Below are 21256 nucleotides of genomic sequence, written 5' to 3'. Positions count from 1 at the left end.
TTTGTATTTATAATCAATCACACAAACCAAGAAAGGCATAGTTTAGAAGTTATTAACACATTAAATGAATCATAGGACTCTCATCTGGACTTTAATCATCTGTTGTTAGTATTAGTGGAACTCAAGACATATCTTGGCAATAATACTTATGGAATAACAAGCAATTTTTAAAAGTAAGTTTCTTTTTATCCTTTTAGTACTGGGGATTGAACCCAGGGGCCTTAACCACTGAGCCACATCCCCAGCCCTTTGTATATTTTTATTTTGAGACAGGCTCTTGCTAGGATGCTTATGGCCTTGCTAAATTGCTGAGGCTAGCCTCAAACTTGCCATCCTCCTGCATCAGCCTCCTGAGTTACTGGGATTACAGGCATGTGCCACTGTACCCAGCTATTAAAAGCAAGTTTTAAAATGGCAGCCATTATGAAGTCAAACAACAATAAGTGCTGGTGAGGATGCGGGAAAAAGGTACACTCATACATTGCTGGTGGGACTGCAAATTGGTGCAGCCAATATGGAAAGCAATATGGAGATTCCTTGGAAAGCTGGGAATGGAACCACCATTTGACCCAGCTATTCCTGTTGTTGGTCTATACCCAAAGGACCTAAAAACAGCATACTACAGGGACACAGCCACATCAATGTTTATAGCAGCACAATTCACAATAGCTAGACTGTGGAGCCAACCTAGATGCCCTTAAATGGATGAATGGATAAAAAAAATGAGGAATTTATACACAATGGAATATTACTCAGCACTAAAAAATAACAAGATCATGGCATTTGCAGGGAAATGGATGGCATTAGAGTAGATTTTGCTAAGTGAAGTTAGCCAATCCCAAAAAAACAAATGCCGAGTGTCTTCTCTGATATAAGGGGTGGCGGGGTGACTCAAAATGGGGTAGGGAGGAATAAGCATGGGAAGAAGATTAGATAGGGAAGATGGGTGGGAGGGAAAGGGAGGGAGAAGGGGAATTGCATGAATGGTGGCAGGAGACCCTCATTGTTATTCAAAATACATGTATGAAGATGTGAGGAAAAAAAAAGAATAGTGTTACCTTAGATTAGGTAGAGAGAAGTGATGGGAGGGAAGGGGAGAAGATGAGGGGATAGGAAGGATAGTAGAATGAAACAGACATTATTATTACTGTGTGTATATATGTGACTGCATGACCAATGTGATTCTGCAACCTGCACACTCAGAAAAATGAGAAATTATATTCCATCTGATTCAAATGTATGATACGTCAAGGTCAATGTACTGTCATGTGTAACTAATTAAAACAAATAAAAAAATTTTTAAAAAGTAAGTTTTAAAGTAAGGTGCAAAGGGCCTAACTCTGAGCCAGAAACTCTGAAAATGTACACTAAAGTAAAAGACATGATCTCAGCCCCCAAAGATCATGAATTTTAGTTGTGGTTATTCTGTGTGTAGTAAGTGGGCCTCTGTTATCTTTGTATTTTCATTAAACCCCACAAAGACGTTTACTTAGAGCCACGCCAGGACTCATGTCTTAAACAGGTCTTTCATTTTCTTTGCTTTTGCATGATTTTCATCATCTTCCACCATTTGCAAGGTCACTGTAGATGAGCAGTTTAACGGTAACTGGGATTTCAAATCACATCAGTGCTCTACTGAATATCCAAAACAATAACCAGAGTTTACCAAAGAAGACTAGTTAAGGGAAGCAAAAATGATATATATTTTTTGAAAAGACACAAAATGGATCTAGTTTAGATTACAGGAGAGGAAGCCACCACTCAGAGGTTAAATTTGTGGAAAAGTCATTGAGAGAAATGTGGACCATCCTGTGGATTTCTGTAGTGATTAGATAAACCCAATTAGAGTTTAATAGTTTTGCATTTTCACACAAAATGCACATGTCTTTGTATCCTCCTGCCCAAATAATAATTGGAAAGTCATTTTTTGAGCAATATCAAAAGAACAAACTTATTATTTTCAAGACTTTATCATTCCAAAGTTTAGGACATGCTTACCACTCAAGAAAAATCTCTTTTGAATTAAGAAATGAGAAGCACATACACCATATAGGAGATCAGCCTTTCTTCTCTTAACCCCTAATCCTTTCTCCTCTGCTTCCTGACCCTGGAACTCAAGTATATCTATCTCCTTGCCCCTACTAAAAAACACCCCCAAACACTATTAAATGACTTCCTCTTTCAGATCAACTTATAAGTAAGGTCTGTTGCTTCGCACTGAAATTTCATCCCTCCAAAATCATCAAAGAATGAATCTTTAGTGATAAGTGACAATTAAATTAAAAATTAATTAAAATTAAAATTATTATTGAGTTTTTATGATCTAAAACTAATGTAGTCACATTGAAAAAAAAAAAGAAAGAAATCATTTCAGATAGAAACCTTTCCCTGCTTCTTTCCTTCCCTGCTTCTTTCCATGCTAGAAGCATTCCCCAAAACATGGTAAATGTTCTCTGTGTGCCCAGGGAAAGTAGCATTATGACAGGAAACACTGGCTATGGTGGGTAGACTAGGCCAGTTTTTTGGAAGAAGGCTAAAATTGTAAAGATTGTCTTGAGCCTTGAGTGTATTGAACCCAACTACAGATCTAAGAAATCGGTAGTATTAAGAAAAGCAAGTATTTTGAACTAGAAGGAGATAAGAGAAAGGGCCAAACAATCCAGTTTTGTGCTTCATTTTAGATAATAAAATCTTGAGGTCATGTGCATTTCAAAAAAAAAGAAAAAGGAACCTTCCCCTTTCCTGTGGACTTATATGATGCATAATTTAACTTATTCATAACCTTGGGTTATCAGTATATATTGTGCAACTATGAAGTCTTCAGGGCTTGCTTGCTTGTATATTAAGTGGGTCTAGACAAAATTTTAAGCTCATGTGACTCTTTTTCATAGGTTTTTTTTTCTTTTTCATTTTTGTCATTGATGTTAAACTGTCAAGTTTTTTTTTGTATTGTTATACAGTAGTGCTTTTCTGTCTTGCTTTGCATCTTTTATAAATCTAATAACCATGAAGTCTAAAAGTTAGAATTGTGTATCAAGCAAGAATAAGTAGGGATTGAGTGAGGATCTATGCTAAAACTGAAGAAATAATTTTAGTTAATGGGCTTTAGGCCAGCTATTTTTAAACATTTAAATTAGCAGAAGCTGTTTTAGGTTTACTCCTTGATTTTCAGCTGGTTCGCATTTACACATTTTGAAAGCTAGTTGAATTATGGATTGAAAAGATAATGATGCATAAATATGCACCTTGGGAATGATTGAACAAATTTTCTTTAATTTTATTTTATTTTTATGTGATGCTGAGGATCGAACCCAGTGCCTCACACGTGCGAGGCAAGCACTCACCACTGAGCCATGATCCCAGTCCTGAACAAATATTTTTTAACGTGAAAAAGTGATTAAATAATCAACTAAGTGGATTATTAAATGATACCTGCCCTGGGGTTGAAGAAACCACCTACTTTACTTTTTTTTTTTTTTAAAGAGAGAGTGAGAGAGGGAGAGAGAGAGGAGAGAGAGAGAATTTTTTTTTTAATATTTATTTTTCAGTTCTCGGCGGACACAACATCTTTGTTGGTATGTGGTGCTGAGGATCGAACCCGGGCCGCACGCATGCCAGGCGAGCGCACTACTGCTTGAGCCACATCCCCAGCCCCTACTTTACTTTCCATTTAATTTTTTTGAAGTTGAAAGACCAGGAGAAGAAACAAATTTCAGTCCTATAAAATATAGCAGTTTTGATTAAATACATGGAAAAGTAAAGAGTTAATTATTAATGTCTGTTGCATCCAGTAATAAATCTGGGACTGGAAACATTATGATGATTTCTAAAACTTTATGTCAATAGAAGTACATAAATATATGATATAGTTTAAAATAATGGTATGATATTTAGGTAAATGCTGAATTATTAGGAAATTGGTGAAGTTTTAGAAATTTTCAAGGTTTTGTTTAAAAGGACATAATCAGGGCTGGGTTGTGGCTCAGCAGTAGTGTGCTCACCTAGTATGTGTGAGGCCCTGGGTTCAATCCTCAGCACCACATAAAAATAAATAAAATGAAGGTATTGTGTCCAACTACAACTAAAAACTAAATATTAAAAAAAGTACGTAATCATTTTGCTTTTTTCTAAATTAGATAAACCCAAGAGAAGATTAAAAAAATACATGATGTTTAACTACCTATTAGTAACAAACCACCCTGCAATGTTTTGCCTTAAAACAATAATGATTTATACTTTTTCACAATCATTGAGAATCTGCTGTTTTCTGTAGTGTCATTCATGTGACTCGCAGGCTAGTGGTTGGCTCAGCTGGGGCTATTGTTTGGGGGGTGCCTCAGTTCTGCTTTATGTGGCCTTCCCGCTTGGCTAGCTTGGGATTCTTCACAAGATGGCAGTCACAAGAGAGCTCCCTGGAGAAAGATTCACAGGTGGGACAAACTATGGAAATCAAACTGTAAAAGCAGAAGTTGAGAAATCAGAGAAGTCACTAATCCAATTAATCTAGAATACTAAAGCATATCCAGTTACTGAAATGAGGCCACTGAAGGGAAACTGATGGAGAATCTACTGAAAGACTCTGTAGTTCTGCAGCCAAAAGTCTGAAAAATGGTTCTGGGGTTGCTTTTGGTCAGCAGGGTTAGCAGTCAGGAAGAAGGACGGGTAAGAGTGTGGAGGAAAATGAGAACAAGCTGGAACCTACTAGCACTCTCTTAGCATGCTAACTAACTTTGTGAGGGCACAAAGCAGCACCACATATATCTAAGTATATATGTAATTCATTTCCAACAGAACTACAGTTCTTCTTAATTTCAAATCAAAGTACCATTTGGAATAAGTAAATTTGTTGAAGAGTTCATATAGGATATAAGTATGATTTTGGAGAGAAAGGACTCTGACAGTTAACGTGTTAATTACTTAAATATTTAATTAATGTCATTTTATAAAATGACATGGTCATATGATTTTTTTGTCTGAATGCATTGCATTATAAAATAACTCCTTAAACACAAACTTTTAAAAAAACATAATTTTTTCTTATACATTCTGTGTTGCTTTGGGGTACTTCTATGGGGTACTGGGCTCTACCACCAAACTCTACCTTTAGCCCCTCTTTTTAACTTTTAAAATTAGCACTCAGCACATTATTAGAGCAATTTTTTAAAAAGAGAAAAACAGAATGAAATTCACCTTAATTTTCATTATTCAGAAAGAACCAATGCTGAAATTTTGGTATGTCTGTTCCTTACTCTTTCAATATATGGTATTTTTATTTTCCTAAAAGTGAAAAATACTATTCATACACCATTTTGTGGTATTTTTAAAAACTTACAATACATTACGAACATTTACAGTCTTAAGTATTTGTTGAAAGAAATATTTTAATGGCCATATAATATTTCATCTTAAAAAAGTATAATCATTTAACCAATCCCTCATTACTGGAGAACTGTTTCTAATTTTTTCTGTAATCAATAGTTCTACAATGGGGATACTGGCATTATTAGATTAGAGGACATCAGCAATATTGGAGGTTTTGAATCATATTTTCAAATTGTTCTCTGGAAGGACTACTGCACCAATTTCAAAATATCCCAAAAGATATATCAAAGTGTGTCTTTCTCTGCATCTATACTAGCCCTTGATATTATAATTAATATTTTTCCACTTTCAGGGGGAAAAATCAAATCCTCAATTCTCTTTTTTTTTTTTTTTTTTTGGTATTGGGTATTGAACTCAGGGGCACTCAACCACTGAGCCACATCCCCAGCCCTATTTTGTTTTAGTTTTTATTTTTTAACTACCTGACAGCAGTGGAAAGCATTACAATTCTTATTATAAACATAGGGCACAATTTTTCTTATCTCTGAATATAAAGTATGTTCATGACAATTTATGCTTTTATACATTATTTATGCTTTGTTTTTTTGCATTACAATTCTTTTTTTTTTTTTTTTTTTTTTTTTTTTAGAGGAGGAAAAGTTTATTTTGGCTCATGGTTTCAGAGGTTCAGTCCTGGGTCTCGGCGGGTTCCATAGCTCTGGCCTGAGGTGAAGCAGAGCATCGTGGCGGAAGGGCACAGGGAGGAAAGCTGTTCCCTCATGGTGGCTGGGAAGCAGAGAAACAGAAAGAGGGACTGGGGGACAAGGGACCCTCCTCAAGGGCAGCCCCAGAAACCCACCTCCTCCAGCTACACCCACTGCCTCCTGGTACTGCCCAGTAGTCCTTTCAGAAAAGGACTTTTTAAATCAGTACTGAAAAAAAAATCAAAAATATGGTTTGATTCCACTTATATAGGAGTCAAAAACCTGCATTACAATTCTTAATACATATATATCACAATTTTTGTAACTCTGTTTGTATATACAGTATGTTGACACCCAATTTAAGTCTTCATACATGTACCTTGTTGTTTTTTATTTAGAGACAGGGTACCATGGAGTTCTTAGTACCTCGATGTTGCTGAGGTTGACTTTGAACTCGAAATCCTCCTACCTCAGCCTCCCAAGCTGCTGGGATTACAGGCCTGTGTCACCGTACCCAGCAAATCCTCAATTCTAATCAAAAACTAAAAAAAAAAAAAAAAAAAAAATAGGACCCTTTTGGAAAGAAACTTGCCTGAGCAGATGTTCCTTGGATACTCTGTTTTTATAAGGTTCCATTTGGTGCAACATATCTAGGGCATATTTTACATTAATAGTAATAAATGTCAAAAGTAAATAAAATCTAATTTTATTTGGACTTATGTAAGTAATCTTTTCTTTTAAAAATTATATTGTTAGTTAGTGAACTCTATAACAAGCCAAGTCACTCACATAGTTTGCCATGAAGATGTTTCCAGTTAAAGATTTTAAACTTGAGAATGTTAATATTTTGGTGTCCTGAATTTATTTTTTAGTTCTAGTTACTACTAAATATCTTAAAGAATAAATGTTTCCATAATGAGTATTACCCAGAAAATATTTTTGGAATTTGTACTCAGAAGTATGAACATCATTCATTTAGTTAGCATGTCAACTATAAATTGTTCCTAATTTGACATTCAAAACCAAGCATGTTTATATGTTTTCCTTGTTAACTTTAGGATCCTGAGAGAAGCCATTTTGTCTTAATTGCTGGGGAGCCATTAAGAGAACCAGTTGTTCAACATGGTAAGCCCAAAATGATGCTGATTTTCCTGGTCTATTTTCTTTTTCTTTGAGAGTAGTGCACATGTATAGATTTACTGAGAAGACTGGCTAGATGTTCGTCCTCACTCTCCATCAATGAACCTAAAGATTTTATTTCATTTCTTCACCATCAGAGGAAAATATATATCTGGTGTTTATTCCTACATTAACTTCTGCTTTTTTTGGAAAAAAAAATGTAAGTACTTAGATGTTGCACATTAATCTTAGAGCTATGGGAAGAATCAAATAGTGCTTTTGTATTGTATCATAGGGGATTTCAACTTGAAAAAAAGGTTCTGCAGTATATTGGGGACTTGAATATCATTTTTATCTTTACCAAAAAAAATAGTGGTTTTAATACTGTCTTAGTTTATTTTCTGTTGCTATAAGAGAATATATGAGGTGAGATAATTTATGAAGAAAAGAGTTTTATTTTGGCTCACAGTTCTAGAGGTTGCCAAGTTCAAGAGCATGGCAGCAGTATGGTCCTCATACTGTTTCAACTCATGGAAGAAAGCAGAAACGTAAATATGTGCATGCCGAAGAGGCAAAACCACAAGGGGAGTCCAGCTGCAGAAGAATGAGAACTCTCTCACTTAATGACTTCATCAACTCTTAAAGGCACCACTTCCCAATACTGCCACAATGGCAATAAAAAATTTCTTTCAACACGAGTTGAGGGGACAAACCACATTCAAACCATAGCAGATACTTTCCTTATAGTTCATTGTATTTTTAGTGAAAATATGGACCTCTTAGGAATAATATTTCTTTGAAAGTTTCTATAATAGTCAAGTCATTCTTCTTTACTTACAAAAATGAATAAGGTAACTATGACATTGTAGAAGTAGTACTATTACTTGGAGGCAGAAAATCTTGACATTAAGTACCCAGTCACTTCAATTCTTTGAATCTTGATTTTCTCATATCATTGGTGTTTGATTAAATGAGAAACATCTAAAGGCACCTAGAACCCAACTTAATATTTAGATGCATACCTACAAAACAAATGTTTGCTTTACTAATTATTAAATTCAACATGCATTAAAATACATCATTGTGTTACCTTGCCTTACATGAATTCCCAGATATACACAGTGATTGCAGATAAACCCCAGCTGATCATAAGTTTAAAGAACATGGATTGTCCTACAAATATTCTTTTTTGGCTCTATTAATAAATTCAGCAGGCATATTAAATAATAACCCCTATAGTTCATGACATCCATTTTGCATATTAACTTTTCCACTCCAAAAGTTAGTAGTATCTTGACCTAACAGCATTGAAATTGTTCTAGAAGAAGGCTGCATACAAACTGAGTAGGGCCATAATCTCTATTTGTAGAGACTAGAATTTAGGTAGGAAAAAGGTGTGTGGGATTGAAATCTTTTAAGTTAGGCAATTTCCTCTGCAATTGTAATGAAAAACAGGGGTCCAACCAAATTAGGTGACAGAACTGTGCATGGTGGCACACACCTGTAATCCCAGAGGCTCAGGAGGCTGAGGCAGGAGGATCCCAAGTTTGAGACCAGCTTCAGCAATTTAGCAAGACCTTGTCTCAAAAAAAAAAAAAAAAAAAAAAAGAGGGGGTAGGGGACTGGGGATATGGCTCAGTGTTTAAGCACCGCTGGGTTCAGTCCCTGGTACAGAAAAGACTTAGGTAACAGACTAAAGGGGACTGCTCAAAACCACTGTACACTTATATATGTGAATCCTCTTCCAATGGCTTGAAACACAGGGACACTAGGTATGCCTACAAATACAAACTCAGATCAACCTAACAAAATAGTATGTCTCTTAAAATATCAGTTACTAAGAAACAAAGCATTTTGTTTGCCTATTTTGTTTATTTAGCTTCTAAAGCTCAGAATTTAAGTTTTCCTTTTACCTAAGAATGTTTAAAGGCAGCCACAACTGTCTCTCGATTATGTGATTACTGTTTTCATGAATTAGTTAATAAATACCCTGCTCCTCTTGTCACCAAGATGTTTTCTTCTCGAGTCTCTGAGGAGAGAAGCTTCCCAAACATGGCTTTGCAGGGCTCTAAGCTTCTAGTGTTTCCCTGTGTATCAGAGCTCATTTCTCCAAGTGTGGTCCAGGGATAGCAGGATTAGCATCAGTTGGGAGATAATCAGAAATACAGAATCCTAGTCTTCACCCCAGATCTCCTGAATCAAAATAGGAATTTTAGTAAGATTTCCAGGTGTTTGATTTGAGTGAGCATTATAAATTGAGAGACATGGCAGAATACCCCACAAAGTGTCAAAATTGAATCCCAGAAGCATACTATAGAAAAATAGCTTGTACGTGATAGTGGTGCTCCACAAGAACAAACTATAGGAAAATTATGATGTGCAGGAAATCGGTCCTTGGCCTGAACTCATTTTCCAGTTTCTATGTCCCTGTCTTCTGTGTCCTTTAAAAAGTTGGCTTCTCCAAGGTCCTCTTTTGGACTTATTTATTTTGGTACTGGGAATTGAACTCAGGGGCACTCAACCACTGAGCCCCATCCCCAGCCCTATTTTGTACTTTATTCACAGACAGGGTCTCACTGAGTTGCTTAGCACCTCGCCATTGCTGAGGCTGGCTTTGAACTACTGATCCTCCTGCTTCAGCCTCCCGAGCTGCTGGGGATTACAGGCTTGCGACACTGCACCTGGCCTCTTTTGGATTTATTATTTATTCAGCATATAAGGTCTTTCTCATTCTTTTCTGCCTGATGCAGTTCAAACCTTCACTTCCAGATGGAATTTCTGTCATGAGCCCCAGATCCATAGTCCTGACAATGTGCCAAAGACCTCTCTGTTGGGAAACCATTTTACTGTCTCTAATACCTCTGTGTCAAAATACACAGAGCCAAACTCCTTGTCTACCAACAGCCTCCTGCGTCCTATATGTCAGTTACCCTTAGCTCCACCATTGACTGACTCAGCTTCCCAGGCCAGACAGCTTCTCTACCCCGATGCCAAAATTGCCTTTAGAAGCTACACATCAGATCATGTTATTTCCTATTTACCCTTTCTGATCACCTACATAATTATGTCCAAACTTCTTCCTGTAGATGGCCTCCAAAGCCCAAAAGTGTCTGGCCTCTTCCTGCATCTCAGATCCCCATTCATTTTTGCCCTTCAGTCCCTCCTTGCAGCACTATGACTCTATCCTGAACTCCCCCAGTATTATGATAGTTCTGGCAGTGCCATTCTTCTCTGTTTAACTGAACTTTACTCTCTCTGAATCCTTTCTTGGCTCCCTCCTCCTCCTCTTTCTGTATGGATTCTGTAGATTTTACATACTTTTATTATTCCATGTATCACACTGTTTTGTAATTTGATTTTTTACTTTGTTTTTATGTCTGTGATAAATTTGAGGTCATTCATCTTTCACCTCTGTGTCTCTAGCTTCTAGCAAAATGTCTGTCATTTAATGGGTATTCAATAAATACTGAATAGATAGAACAAATGAATGAATGTAGATGGCTCTTACTGAATTTTCTCTTCCTATTGGATTCTATTTCCCACAATCTCCCCAAAGATAATCAACATCAGTCAGGTATATTATCCTGTGTCTTCATTTTCAAGTTTTAAATTACAGTGATCACCAAATCCCTGTTGATATGCTAACAATGGTTAAGAAATTTGAATGTGTTATTTCCTTTGAAGTAATGAAGTTATATATAAGTCAGGGTCTCCCAGAGAAAGACCCTTAGTGGAGAGAATTCCAGAAAAGGAATGCCAGGAGCTGTTGAGGGCCACAGCCGAGTCGAGTCGGGATGACGCATGGCATTTTTGCCAGAAGTAGTGGTTGAGAGGTGACGCTAGCGAGCCATTAAGATGATGACTTTTGAGTTCTGGCGGAGTTCCCGTTGAGTTCCACCTGAGCTCTCGCGGGGATTCCCGGAGAGTTCCCATTCGTTGGGGAAGTGCCGGAGGAGGGATATTGCCGGTTGCTGGTTCCTGGAGGAGTGGCGTGGCGTTCAGGAGAGTTCCCCGGGGAGCATATGTGGAGTGTGCTGGTGGAGTTCAGAAATAAAGTTTGTTCCTGCTTCAGTGGCTCATGATTTGTGCCCAGCCAGACTGCGGCAAGGAGCCTCTGCAGGCTAGTAGAAGAAACATATAGGAAGGGCAAGTCTGTTAATTGCTTTCAAGACACTGCCTTTACCAAATGAGAGTGGGCCTTGAGATACTCCAGTGCCCCATTACTCCTACAATGTGTGAAGAAGAAAAGGGACAAGACAAACACTTTTCCTTCTGATAAATTAGGGGAGATCTTGTATACTTTTAGCAAAACCTGAGTTCAGATCCAGGAATTCAAGAAAGAGATTACCAAACTATCATCCATGACCCAAATTTGTCCACAGTGTGTTTTTGTAAATGAAGTTTTGTTAGAACACAGTCATAGGTAGTCACTTTCATATTGTCTGTGGCTGCCTTTTTATGTTTCAGTGAGAGTTGGGTAGTTGAGATGGACATCTGTGGACCCACAGGATCTAAAATAATATGCTCTCTGGCACGTCAGAGAAAAATAATCTGCTGACCCTTAGGGAATCCAAAAAATGATGCTTTCTTGACTTGGAAATTTTGTAATCTCCTTTTTATTGTCAATGAGATGCTGCTAATTTTCAAAAAATGCTTTTAAAACCTTCATATTCATACATAGCCTAATATACTGCTTAGACACCTAAACTATGATCAGATTTGCCAGTTTGTCATATCAGATTGGTGCCATTCTTGATGTCACTTAATGCTATAAAAGTAAAAACTACAAAGTATGGGTTGTAAAGCATATATAGAGAACCAAATCTAAGAATGTTTTGAATAAAGAAATTGTCCTTACTGGTGAGGTACCTTCAGTGACTGGGTGAGATGCAATTGCAATTGTTCATTTAAAGTTTGATCTTTATAGTCATCTGAGATCATATACAATCCTAGGTAGGAAACCTGTAACACAGTCCTCTGGGAAAATAGACTTTTGCTGTTCAGAAACACTTAGATTTTATCTCAAATTAGAAACTATACAAATACATAGATAAAAATATTGCCACCCATAACTTTCTGAATGTCTCTTTCTGTCCTAGGTCCATTTGTGATGAACACAAATGAAGAAATTTCTGAGGCCATTCTTGATTTCAGAAATGCAAAAAACGGGTTCGAAAGGGCTAAAACCTGGAAATCAAAGATAGGAAACCAGTGAAGAGCACAGAATAGGTCTCGATGCTTCCTAGAATTTTGCCATTTCTGGTGTCCAGCCATTTAAGGCATTCAGTTTCCAAAACTGACTTAGCCAGTGCTTCTAAAGAATTCCACATTAAAGTGATAACATGGTTTTTGTGGCAATGTATGTAGGATATTTCCAGGCACATGCAAATAAACCTAATTGCTACATCTTTAAAAATCAGTGTTCTTCATTTTGACCTAAGTTATTAAGCTTCTGTTACAAAATTCCTTTTGTGTATGTTTTGCCTTTTTGCGGGTATGTATCAGTGTTTTGTTATTTTTGTACACATGTGGGGTTTTTGAAGCCTGTTTTATTGGTTTCTGTGTTACTGTCAGCAGGCACAAACATCTGAGGTCCCTTCCTAAGCAATCCTACTGCAATACAACCATCAAGACTATGTGCTGAGGTGTCATGTTACAGGTTATCTGCTTTAAAATAACAGCAGCCCTGAGCATTGGAGTCAGTTTTTAAAACTGCCCTGCTATTGGTAGGAACAGGACAGGATTACAGCCAAGACTTCCCTGCATTTTCTGCCAAAATCTGTGTCAGATTTAAGACACATGCTTCTGCAAGCTTCCATGAAGGTTGTGAAAAAAAGTTTTAATCCAGAGTTGGGTTCCAGCTTTCTGTAGCTGCAAGCCTTGGAGGCTGCTCCACCTCCCTACAAAGCAACTAGAACCTAGGGCTTAGGGTGGAGAGATTTTTAATTTTTTTTTTTTAATTTGCTGGACATGAAATGAATGTAGAATGCTTTCTAACTTCAGGTTGGAGATATGACCACCTCCTGATTATTTTTGGAGCATGAGAACATTTTAAAACTTTTTTGTAAATCCCCCCCCCCACTAGGATTGTGAAAAAAAAAAAAGGACCTTGCCTAATTGAAGTCATTTCATTGGATTTTGATCACAACTGATCGCTTTTCCACGTGAGGTTCTGGGGGTTTGAACTTTCCTTCTGGAGAATGCCTTTTGAAACCATTTTTTCTTTAGCTGCCTGATGTCAACTGCGTAGTAATCAGTGGATATTAAAATATTCAAAATGTACAGAGAGTGGGCAGTGGTGAATATTTTCATAATGTCTTATGTGCAACTGGTGCAGGGCTTCGGTAATGAACATGGACCAGTGAAGGTAGGTGAGCTCAATTTTTAATGGTATGAAGATTTATACAGATTTATAATGTGATGAAGATTTTTACTGATTTATATAGAAGACTTTCTTTGCCCTCATTAGTTTTGAAACAATATAAAAATGCAGAGCACTCTTTATAGTGGACAGGATATATCCTGTGTTTATTAGTAATCATTCTGTTTCTTGGGCTTAATAAGCTTCTTGCCATGAGTATTTGAAAAATGCTGAAGTTCTTGTTTGTTTTTTTTTTGTTTGTTTGTTTTGGGCTGGCTTTTTTTTCTTTTGAGTTGTAATTGAACTTGAGTAGTCTGAAATCTTTTCAGATGGAGAAGTTTCTCCCAATTGTATATGCAAATGGCACAGTGATTGTCTTTCAAGCACCAATTTGTTCTTATGACACACATAGATTTGTGGGCCATTTATTTTGTGAGTAGCAAAAGTTAGTCTATTTCTTCTGTAAATTGAAAGTTATGAGACTCTCCATGGGCGTTTTCTGTCTTCTTTTACAAATTATCAATTGCCACCATCCAGAAAAAAAATGTTTTCTCAAAGGTTGTTTTTGTTTTTCCCTTTTTGAAATGTGTACAGAATTCAATAGTAATCACGTCTTGGGTTCCATGAGAAAGTATCAAGTAGAGTCCAACAAATTGCAAAAAATAAAAACAAAATAATCAGGGTGTTACTGACTGCTGGGACAATGTTTTACTCAATTTTTTGTATTTCATAGATTATATATTTTTAAAGATTTGTATTCTGAAAATGATTCAGATATAATTGTTTTGACTGAAGAGTGTTAAACCATTGTTGATGATGACAATTAAATGTGGGCTTGAGTTTATATAGCTTTTATTTCACAACCTGCATTTTCAACAGGGATGATATTGCCCCCAACAGGCGAAAAATGGTTCATAGAAGGGTGTGTGAAAATTTTGAATATAAAGCACAAATATACGTATAGTACATAAACAGATTTATAGTACATCTGTATTAAAATTTCAATGGGAAAATGTCTAAAAAGGCTCCTGGTTGACATCAGTAAATAGGGTACCCTGGGGGTTGATAATAAAGCAAAAGGTCAAGCAACACCAGAGTGGGAGTCAACTTGTCTAGCAGCTTTGTAACTTTTCAGATTTGAAATGCACAAGGGAGAAATCCCAGTCCCGAGCTCTATTTTACTGCCATCAGCCTTGTTGGATCTCAGCACCAGATTGTAGGTGAAAGGGAATCCGGTGTATTTTGTTGTTGTTATTTTAAGTTGGATTGGTTTTATTGGTACCAGGAATTGAACCCAGAGGTGCTTATCCACTGAGCCATACATCCCCAGCACCGGCCCCCCCCCCCCCCCGCCTTTTTTTAAATTTAGTGACAGGGTCTTGCTAAATTGCTTGGGCCTTACTTCCGGAGTCACTGGGATTACAGGCATGTGCCACTGCGCCTGGCTGGGAATCCAATTTTGTGCATAGGTAACAGAGACAAAAAGTCTGACTTATTTGAAGGAAGTAAGACTTTTCAGACTATCCAGCTTGTTTGTAAGTCCACAAAATGCAGGAATCCTGTAGATATGGTGGGCTCGCTATATTTTCAAATGTTTCCAGTTTACTTTTAACGCATCAGTTAATTTGGTGGTACAAGAAAGAAGACTGAATTGTTAGAAATAAGTAGTATTCTTTAGGTCATTCAGTTCTTTTAAAGAACATAAACACTAGAATCTTCTACATGTCCTGGGAACAATGAAGTTTTAAATATTTTGAATTTACTGTTAACATATAAATGTGTATAATGGGGCAGTAGATGAAAATTGCTAAGCTTGCATGTGACAGAAAACATGTTCTTACACATGGCAAATTCAGCACACTTGCTTACCATGCAGCATTTTTTCTCTTACGTATCAGAATTTCCTTTAAAAACTGAAGCTATATATACTGAGCTTATATCTACCCAACCCCTACATAAATAAAATTGTTTTTGATATGAAGGAAAGAGTTACCTATAATTAAACAGAAGTTTTGAAATAGATGTGCCCAAGTAATAGGGGATAATGTTGTATATCATATTGGTTTACAGTTTTCTTCCTCTCTCCAACTTTTTCTTAAGAAAGAATCTAAAAACTGTTTCTTAACATTAATGTTCTTCTGGGCTGAGGTTATGGCTCAGTGGTAGAGAGCTTGCCTCACATGTTTGAGACACTGCATTCAATCCTGAGTACCACATAAAATAAATAAAAGTATTGTATTCATCTACAACTAAAAAATATTTTTAAAAAACCATTAATGTTTTCCTGGTTTAAATTAAAATTTAATATGGAAGCATATTCAGGATGGTAATGGTTTATGAAACTGGCATTCAAATATTATTTTTTGCCTTTAGAGATAAAAATGTTTCATTTATTATAAGAAACTTTCATAGCACATTCTTCTTTCCATCCTCCCTTTATCTTCAAATTTATCCCTAGGTTGTCCCCCATTCCTTAGCCTGGTCCCAACTTTCTAGCTTTGGATATTGTTTCAGCTTAGACTGGCATTGCCTGCCCTACAGTTCTTTTTTTTTTTTTTTTTTAAACCTGGTGGGGATTAAACCCAGGGGCACTCAACCACTGAGCCATATTCCCAGCCCTTTGTAATATTTTATTTAGAGACAGAATATCACTGAGTTGCTTAGGGCCTCACTAAGTTACTGAGTCTGGCTTTGAACTCACGATGCTCCTGCCTCAGCCTCCTAAGCCACTGGGATTACAGGCATGTGCCACCATGCCAGGCGCCTGCCCTACAGTTTTTTTTTTTTTTTTTTTTTTTTTTTTGCGGAAGGGTGCTGGGGATTGAACTCAGGAACACTCAACTACTGAGGCACATCCCCAGCCCTATTTTTTGTATCTTTTTTTTTTTTTTTGATACCAGGGATTGAACTCAGGGACACTCACCCACTGAGCCACATCCCCAGCCCTATTTTGTATTTTATTTAGAGACAGGGTCTCACTGAGTTGCTAAGCACCTCACCATTTCTGGGATTGGCTTTGAACTTGTGATCCTCCTGTCTCAGCCTCCTGGCCACCAGGATTACAGTCATGTACCATATCATGCCCGGCCCTGCCCTACAATTCTGTTAGTATGTGAGCAACTTTTTTATAGCAACCATGCAAACAGCTACTAGTACCCTGGACACTTGTGTATAATGCCACTTGAAAGTAAGGCATACTAATTTCATTAGTCTTGCCACTTGTACTCTGAAGGATAGCTGTTTGGGTTCAGTAATGCATGGAACATGTGAACTGAGGCAAATCTGTTTGAAAATCTCAACTTGAATCCATTGCATGTATAATTTAGCTATTACATTTCTTAGTCCAAGAAAAACACATTTTCTTCTAAAAATAAGAAAAGCCTCTTGTTGGTTGTCTAACATAATCATATTACAGCCTAAATGTGGGATTTATTTCTGTTTCTATTTTCCCAAGGTTTTTAAAAGACAGTTGGAACAATCATATACAGTTGCTCTGCATGTGCACTTCACAATTCCAGGGAGCTGCATCTGCATAGACTCACATCTATAATGTGACAGCTCAAAGTACAATATTGTAGATGCTCTGGACATATAGTAAAAAGTACCAGCAATCTCACTGTCCTGCCATTCACATTGGTGTTCTGACTAGCACTATTTCTAGCTGATCTAATGAACAATTCTCATTGCCAGGAATGTGGGATTTTCCTTAAGACACTAGGGGAAGCTACCTGTAAATCTTTTTGATATCATCAATGAAGATGAATCATTGTAACAACAAAGTCATGGTAGGCTTTCAGAACCCCTTTCTGACAAATTTGTTTATCTTTTCTCCATTCTACTTTATTTTTTTTGGTGGGGGGATACTGGGGATGGAACCCAGGTGTCCTTAACCACTGAGCCACATCCCCAGCCCTTTTTATATTTTATCCGGAGACAGGATCTCGCTAAGTTGCTTAGGGCCTTGCTAAATTGCTGAGACTGGCTTTGAACTTGTGATCCTCCTGCCTCAGCCTCTCAAGCTGTTGGGTCTACTACTTTTTTTTTTTTTAATCTACTGGAAGAAGAATATTGCTGGATGATGGAGGCATTAAAATTCTTTGTAACTCTGGAATAAGTCTAAGACCCACAGGAATATGGGAGACCTCGAACTTTTATGAGACGCCATGGGGTTCACAGACTTCTTACCTTCATGACACTTGCCTTCTGAAATTGTGTCAAGTGAATTGAATAAAAAGGACAGAGGTGCACCTTCCTTATTTAATTCCAGGAAGCAGATCTATTCCTATTCCCCACCCTGCTTACACTTATGAAGTCATATATAGGCATGCCCACTGACTTTTGCTGGAAAAACAGCCCCATTGTGCTCTTCTTGACTTTTCTTTCAGACATAGTCCTTGGCACAAGACATCTGAAATATTTTTCATTAATTTCTTCACTTATGATCTTGTAGTTAAATCTTCTGTCCAAATGTTCTGTGCACAGATGTGTTTTAACCTAATTAGTCACTCATAACTAACTGGTGGTTGAAGCTTTTATATCACTGTAGCATATTATTGGTACCCTACCCAGGATACAATAGAACTCCTTGTATCATACATCTTGAATGATACATTTATAACTTTTATATCCTGATTGAGACCTGTAGATAAATTTTTACTATAAACCCCTTACAAAGAAATTTTCTGGAATGAGGATATGATTTCCTGAAGAACTCAAGGTAAACAGGACTGGAGCCCCTAGACACATTTATTACCATAATTGGATAAAGGTGCTAGAGAAATAGGGGTAGAAATGACAGTAAAATTGTTTCTGAGCATATTTCTAAGTCTGACTTTTTCTTACTACATGAGATGAGCAGAAGGTGGGAATGATATGAAATTGGGGAAAAGACTGAGATCAGATAAGACAGGTAAGATGAAACATTTGTTCTTAAGTTGCTTTTATGGAGGTGAGTCCACTTTTCTTTGTCTTGATGGAAGGGGACAATATGCAAATCTCTAACATGTCAGGGATGATAATTGCCATCAACAGAATCAAGTAAGAGGTGGGGACACAGAATGCTGGGGAGCAGGGAGAATTCTCTGATTCAGTTTCATTTTCATAGGAAGGAAGAAGAGGTCACTATCAGTGCAGTAACCATGGTAGGAGCAGGGAATTGACTTGATGGGAGATTGGGTGTTAGTCAGGGGAACAGTGTGGTTGGAGAAAGGTGAGCAGAGGCAAGAAGTGCAGATATTGAGGGAATATTGTGGGAAGATCATGCAGGGTGTGACTGTTTCAATAAAACTTTATGGACACTTAAATTTGAATTTTATGTAATTTCCATGCATCATGAAATATTCTTTTAATTTGTTTCAAGCATTTAAAAATGAAAAAAAAAAAACCATTCTAAGCTAATAGGCTATACAAAAACAGGCTTCAGGTTGAAGTCAACTCATGGATCATAGATTGCCAGCAGTTCTCTATATATTTGCACTGTTCTATTTTCTTCATGGTATGCAACTGTACATGACTGAAACTAGGCTTGTGGGATTTTGAGATATCCGGGATGTGAACTACTATATTAAATAGTCTCTAACATCTACTCTCATCATAATTTGTCTGATTTCGTGAATTGATTTTAAATTCTAAAGCATTTTTCCTCCTAAGGCAGTATATTTACTCTCTGCTATTTTCCCATGGAGATAGGTTAGAGTTTGGGTGACTGTATCAAAGAGTCTTCCAGGTCCTTCCAGCCACAAGCTATCCTATAAGGTGTTTGTTTCTAGTAGCCAAAGTTACAGAAGGAAATCACCTTAGCCCATTAATCCAGCCTGGTGGTTACAGAAAGAGAGATGGGCAAAGCAGCTCTGGCCACATAGCAGGTCTGGACAAAATTTAAATACCTTGATGCTTTCCTTCATCCCTGAGAACCTTAAAAGGGCTACCTCTGTAGCCCTATGTAAATGTTAGGTGGATAGTGACAACATAGTAAATTATGGCAAAATACTCTGGTCAGATACTTTATCAATCAGGCTAGGCCAGGATATGCTATGATAACAAAATCCCTCAAAATTTTGGTGGCTTATAAATAACAATGGTTAATTTGTTGCTCATACCATATCACTATTCTGATTCATTTAGTGTCAACTCCATATTGGGAAGCAGCTAGCTGAGTATCCACATCTGGAATATTATAAACCACCATGACAGAGGGAAAGAGCACAGTTAAATTCTCTGACCTAGAAATGATATACATCATTCCTGGTCACTGCCTTTAGATCGACTGGCCCACCTAGCCACAAGGGACCAGGAAATGCAGTCCCACTTTGTACTCTGAAGGTAGAAAGGTAAAAATATTTGGTGAACATATTAATGATGATCACACAGAACTTGAGTCTTTTTAAATGCTTCCAGGAATTTATCTTTATCTCTAGAGTGTTGAAAGCATCCCCAAGCTTATAGAAATGACGAAGAATGAATTGTATTGAGACAGCTTGGGAAGGGCAGGAGGAGACAGTAGAAAGTCAAAATTCACTGATTTCCATCATACCTCCTTGTATGAAAGACCCTTGGCTTTGCTTAAAAAATCTGGTTTCCATGCTTGGAACAACTTCACTGGAGATGGGAAAGTTTGCTGAAAGAAGGCAGGTTTATTTCTGTTGCTCAGCAGGCTCCTCCCTGGGAAAAGAAAAGCTGTACATTCAGTTCAGCAAACGTGTGGAATGTCTCCCATGTGCCAGGCACATGAGTGAAAATGGTATTTTTATAAAATAAAGATGTCTTACATGTTTGCATGTCTTACTAATAACCATCTTGGCCTGTGGGGAGGATAATTTTAATGCCTGAAACTTTAAGTAATAATATACATTTTATAGCAAATTTTTTTTGGTCATTTACTGAGTATTACTAAATACTAAGTATTCCTTTCCTGAAATCTGGATTTGCCTAAAATTGTTTGTGGAGAGAGGAAATGGCACAGCAAATGTCCCTATGAGAAATATTTTGCTGTTACTTACTGTTCCTTTGTGGATAGAGTTAAAAAAAGGTGTAATTTTGATTGAATGAGTACCCTAAATTTAAGATTCTACACACACACACAGAGAGAACAGAGTGGAATGAAAAAAAAAGTAGCCTTTGCAAAGGTGTATTTAGTTCAGAACTATATTGTCACAGTAAGATTGGGGATCATTGGGCATCATTGTGCAAAGGATGCCGATAATGAAAAGAAGGTGATCAGTGGATGTTGATGTTGAACACTGGGTCTTTAGGAATAAATGTGAAAGGGGACATTCTCGGTTGACTGACCATGCCTAGATGGGCTGCCTTAGAAAGGACAATTGAGTTTTGCATGAAGATCCTCCTCCCATCCAATGGATTATGCTACATCTTGTCTAAAATAGAGCTGTAGCAGTTAACTATTGCCATAATTGTGCCGTGTAACAAATCAGTCCGAATTTCAGTGGCTTAAAACATCAATAATTTATTCTGTTTCTCTTTGGGTCAGCTGGGAGTCAGAGGATCAAGGCTCAAGCCACAGGTAATGTGTGGGTCTGCCCCACATGGCTCTTGTTTTCTTTCAGTCACTGGGCTAGCAGGAGCATGTCCCTGTGATGATGACAAATGTCAAGGAGAACTATGAGATCATATGTAAGCTTTGAGCTTGTATCATGTCTTATAATGAATGTCCCATTGGTCAAAGTAGGTGACATAACCCAACATCAATAGAGCTAGAAAATATATTCCTTCCACAGAGGGTAGAAGGAGGGGA

General features: G+C 37.2%; 2 protein-coding genes across 3 annotated transcripts in view; both read left to right on the top strand.

Annotated features, from left to right (window-relative positions):
- Positions 1–12555, top strand: part of PIR (pirin) — a 105180-nt gene extending 92625 nt beyond the window's left edge. For both annotated transcript variants that reach the window (XM_081276567.1, XM_081276566.1), the window contains exons 9-10: positions 7085–7151; positions 12245–12555. In XM_081276567.1, the coding sequence (XP_081132693.1) occupies positions 7085–7151; positions 12245–12360 (183 nt within the window). In that variant the 3' untranslated portion in view covers positions 12361–12555. The remainder of the gene's footprint in view (positions 1–7084; positions 7152–12244) is intronic.
- Positions 12556–12671: 116 nt separating this feature from the next.
- VEGFD (vascular endothelial growth factor D) overlaps positions 12672–21256 on the top strand; it is a 33663-nt gene continuing 25078 nt past the window's right edge. The window contains exon 1 of the mRNA XM_081276563.1: positions 12672–13512. Coding sequence (XP_081132689.1) covers positions 13423–13512 — 90 coding nt within the window. The 5' untranslated portion in view covers positions 12672–13422. The remainder of the gene's footprint in view (positions 13513–21256) is intronic.

This window comes from Spermophilus citellus (assembly GCF_964194105.1).
Source record: "Spermophilus citellus genome assembly, chromosome: X".
In the NCBI taxonomy this organism is placed as follows: domain Eukaryota; kingdom Metazoa; phylum Chordata; class Mammalia; order Rodentia; family Sciuridae; genus Spermophilus; species Spermophilus citellus.
The sequence above is the reverse complement of the archived record's forward strand: the minus strand, read 5'-3'. Positions and strand labels throughout refer to the sequence as shown.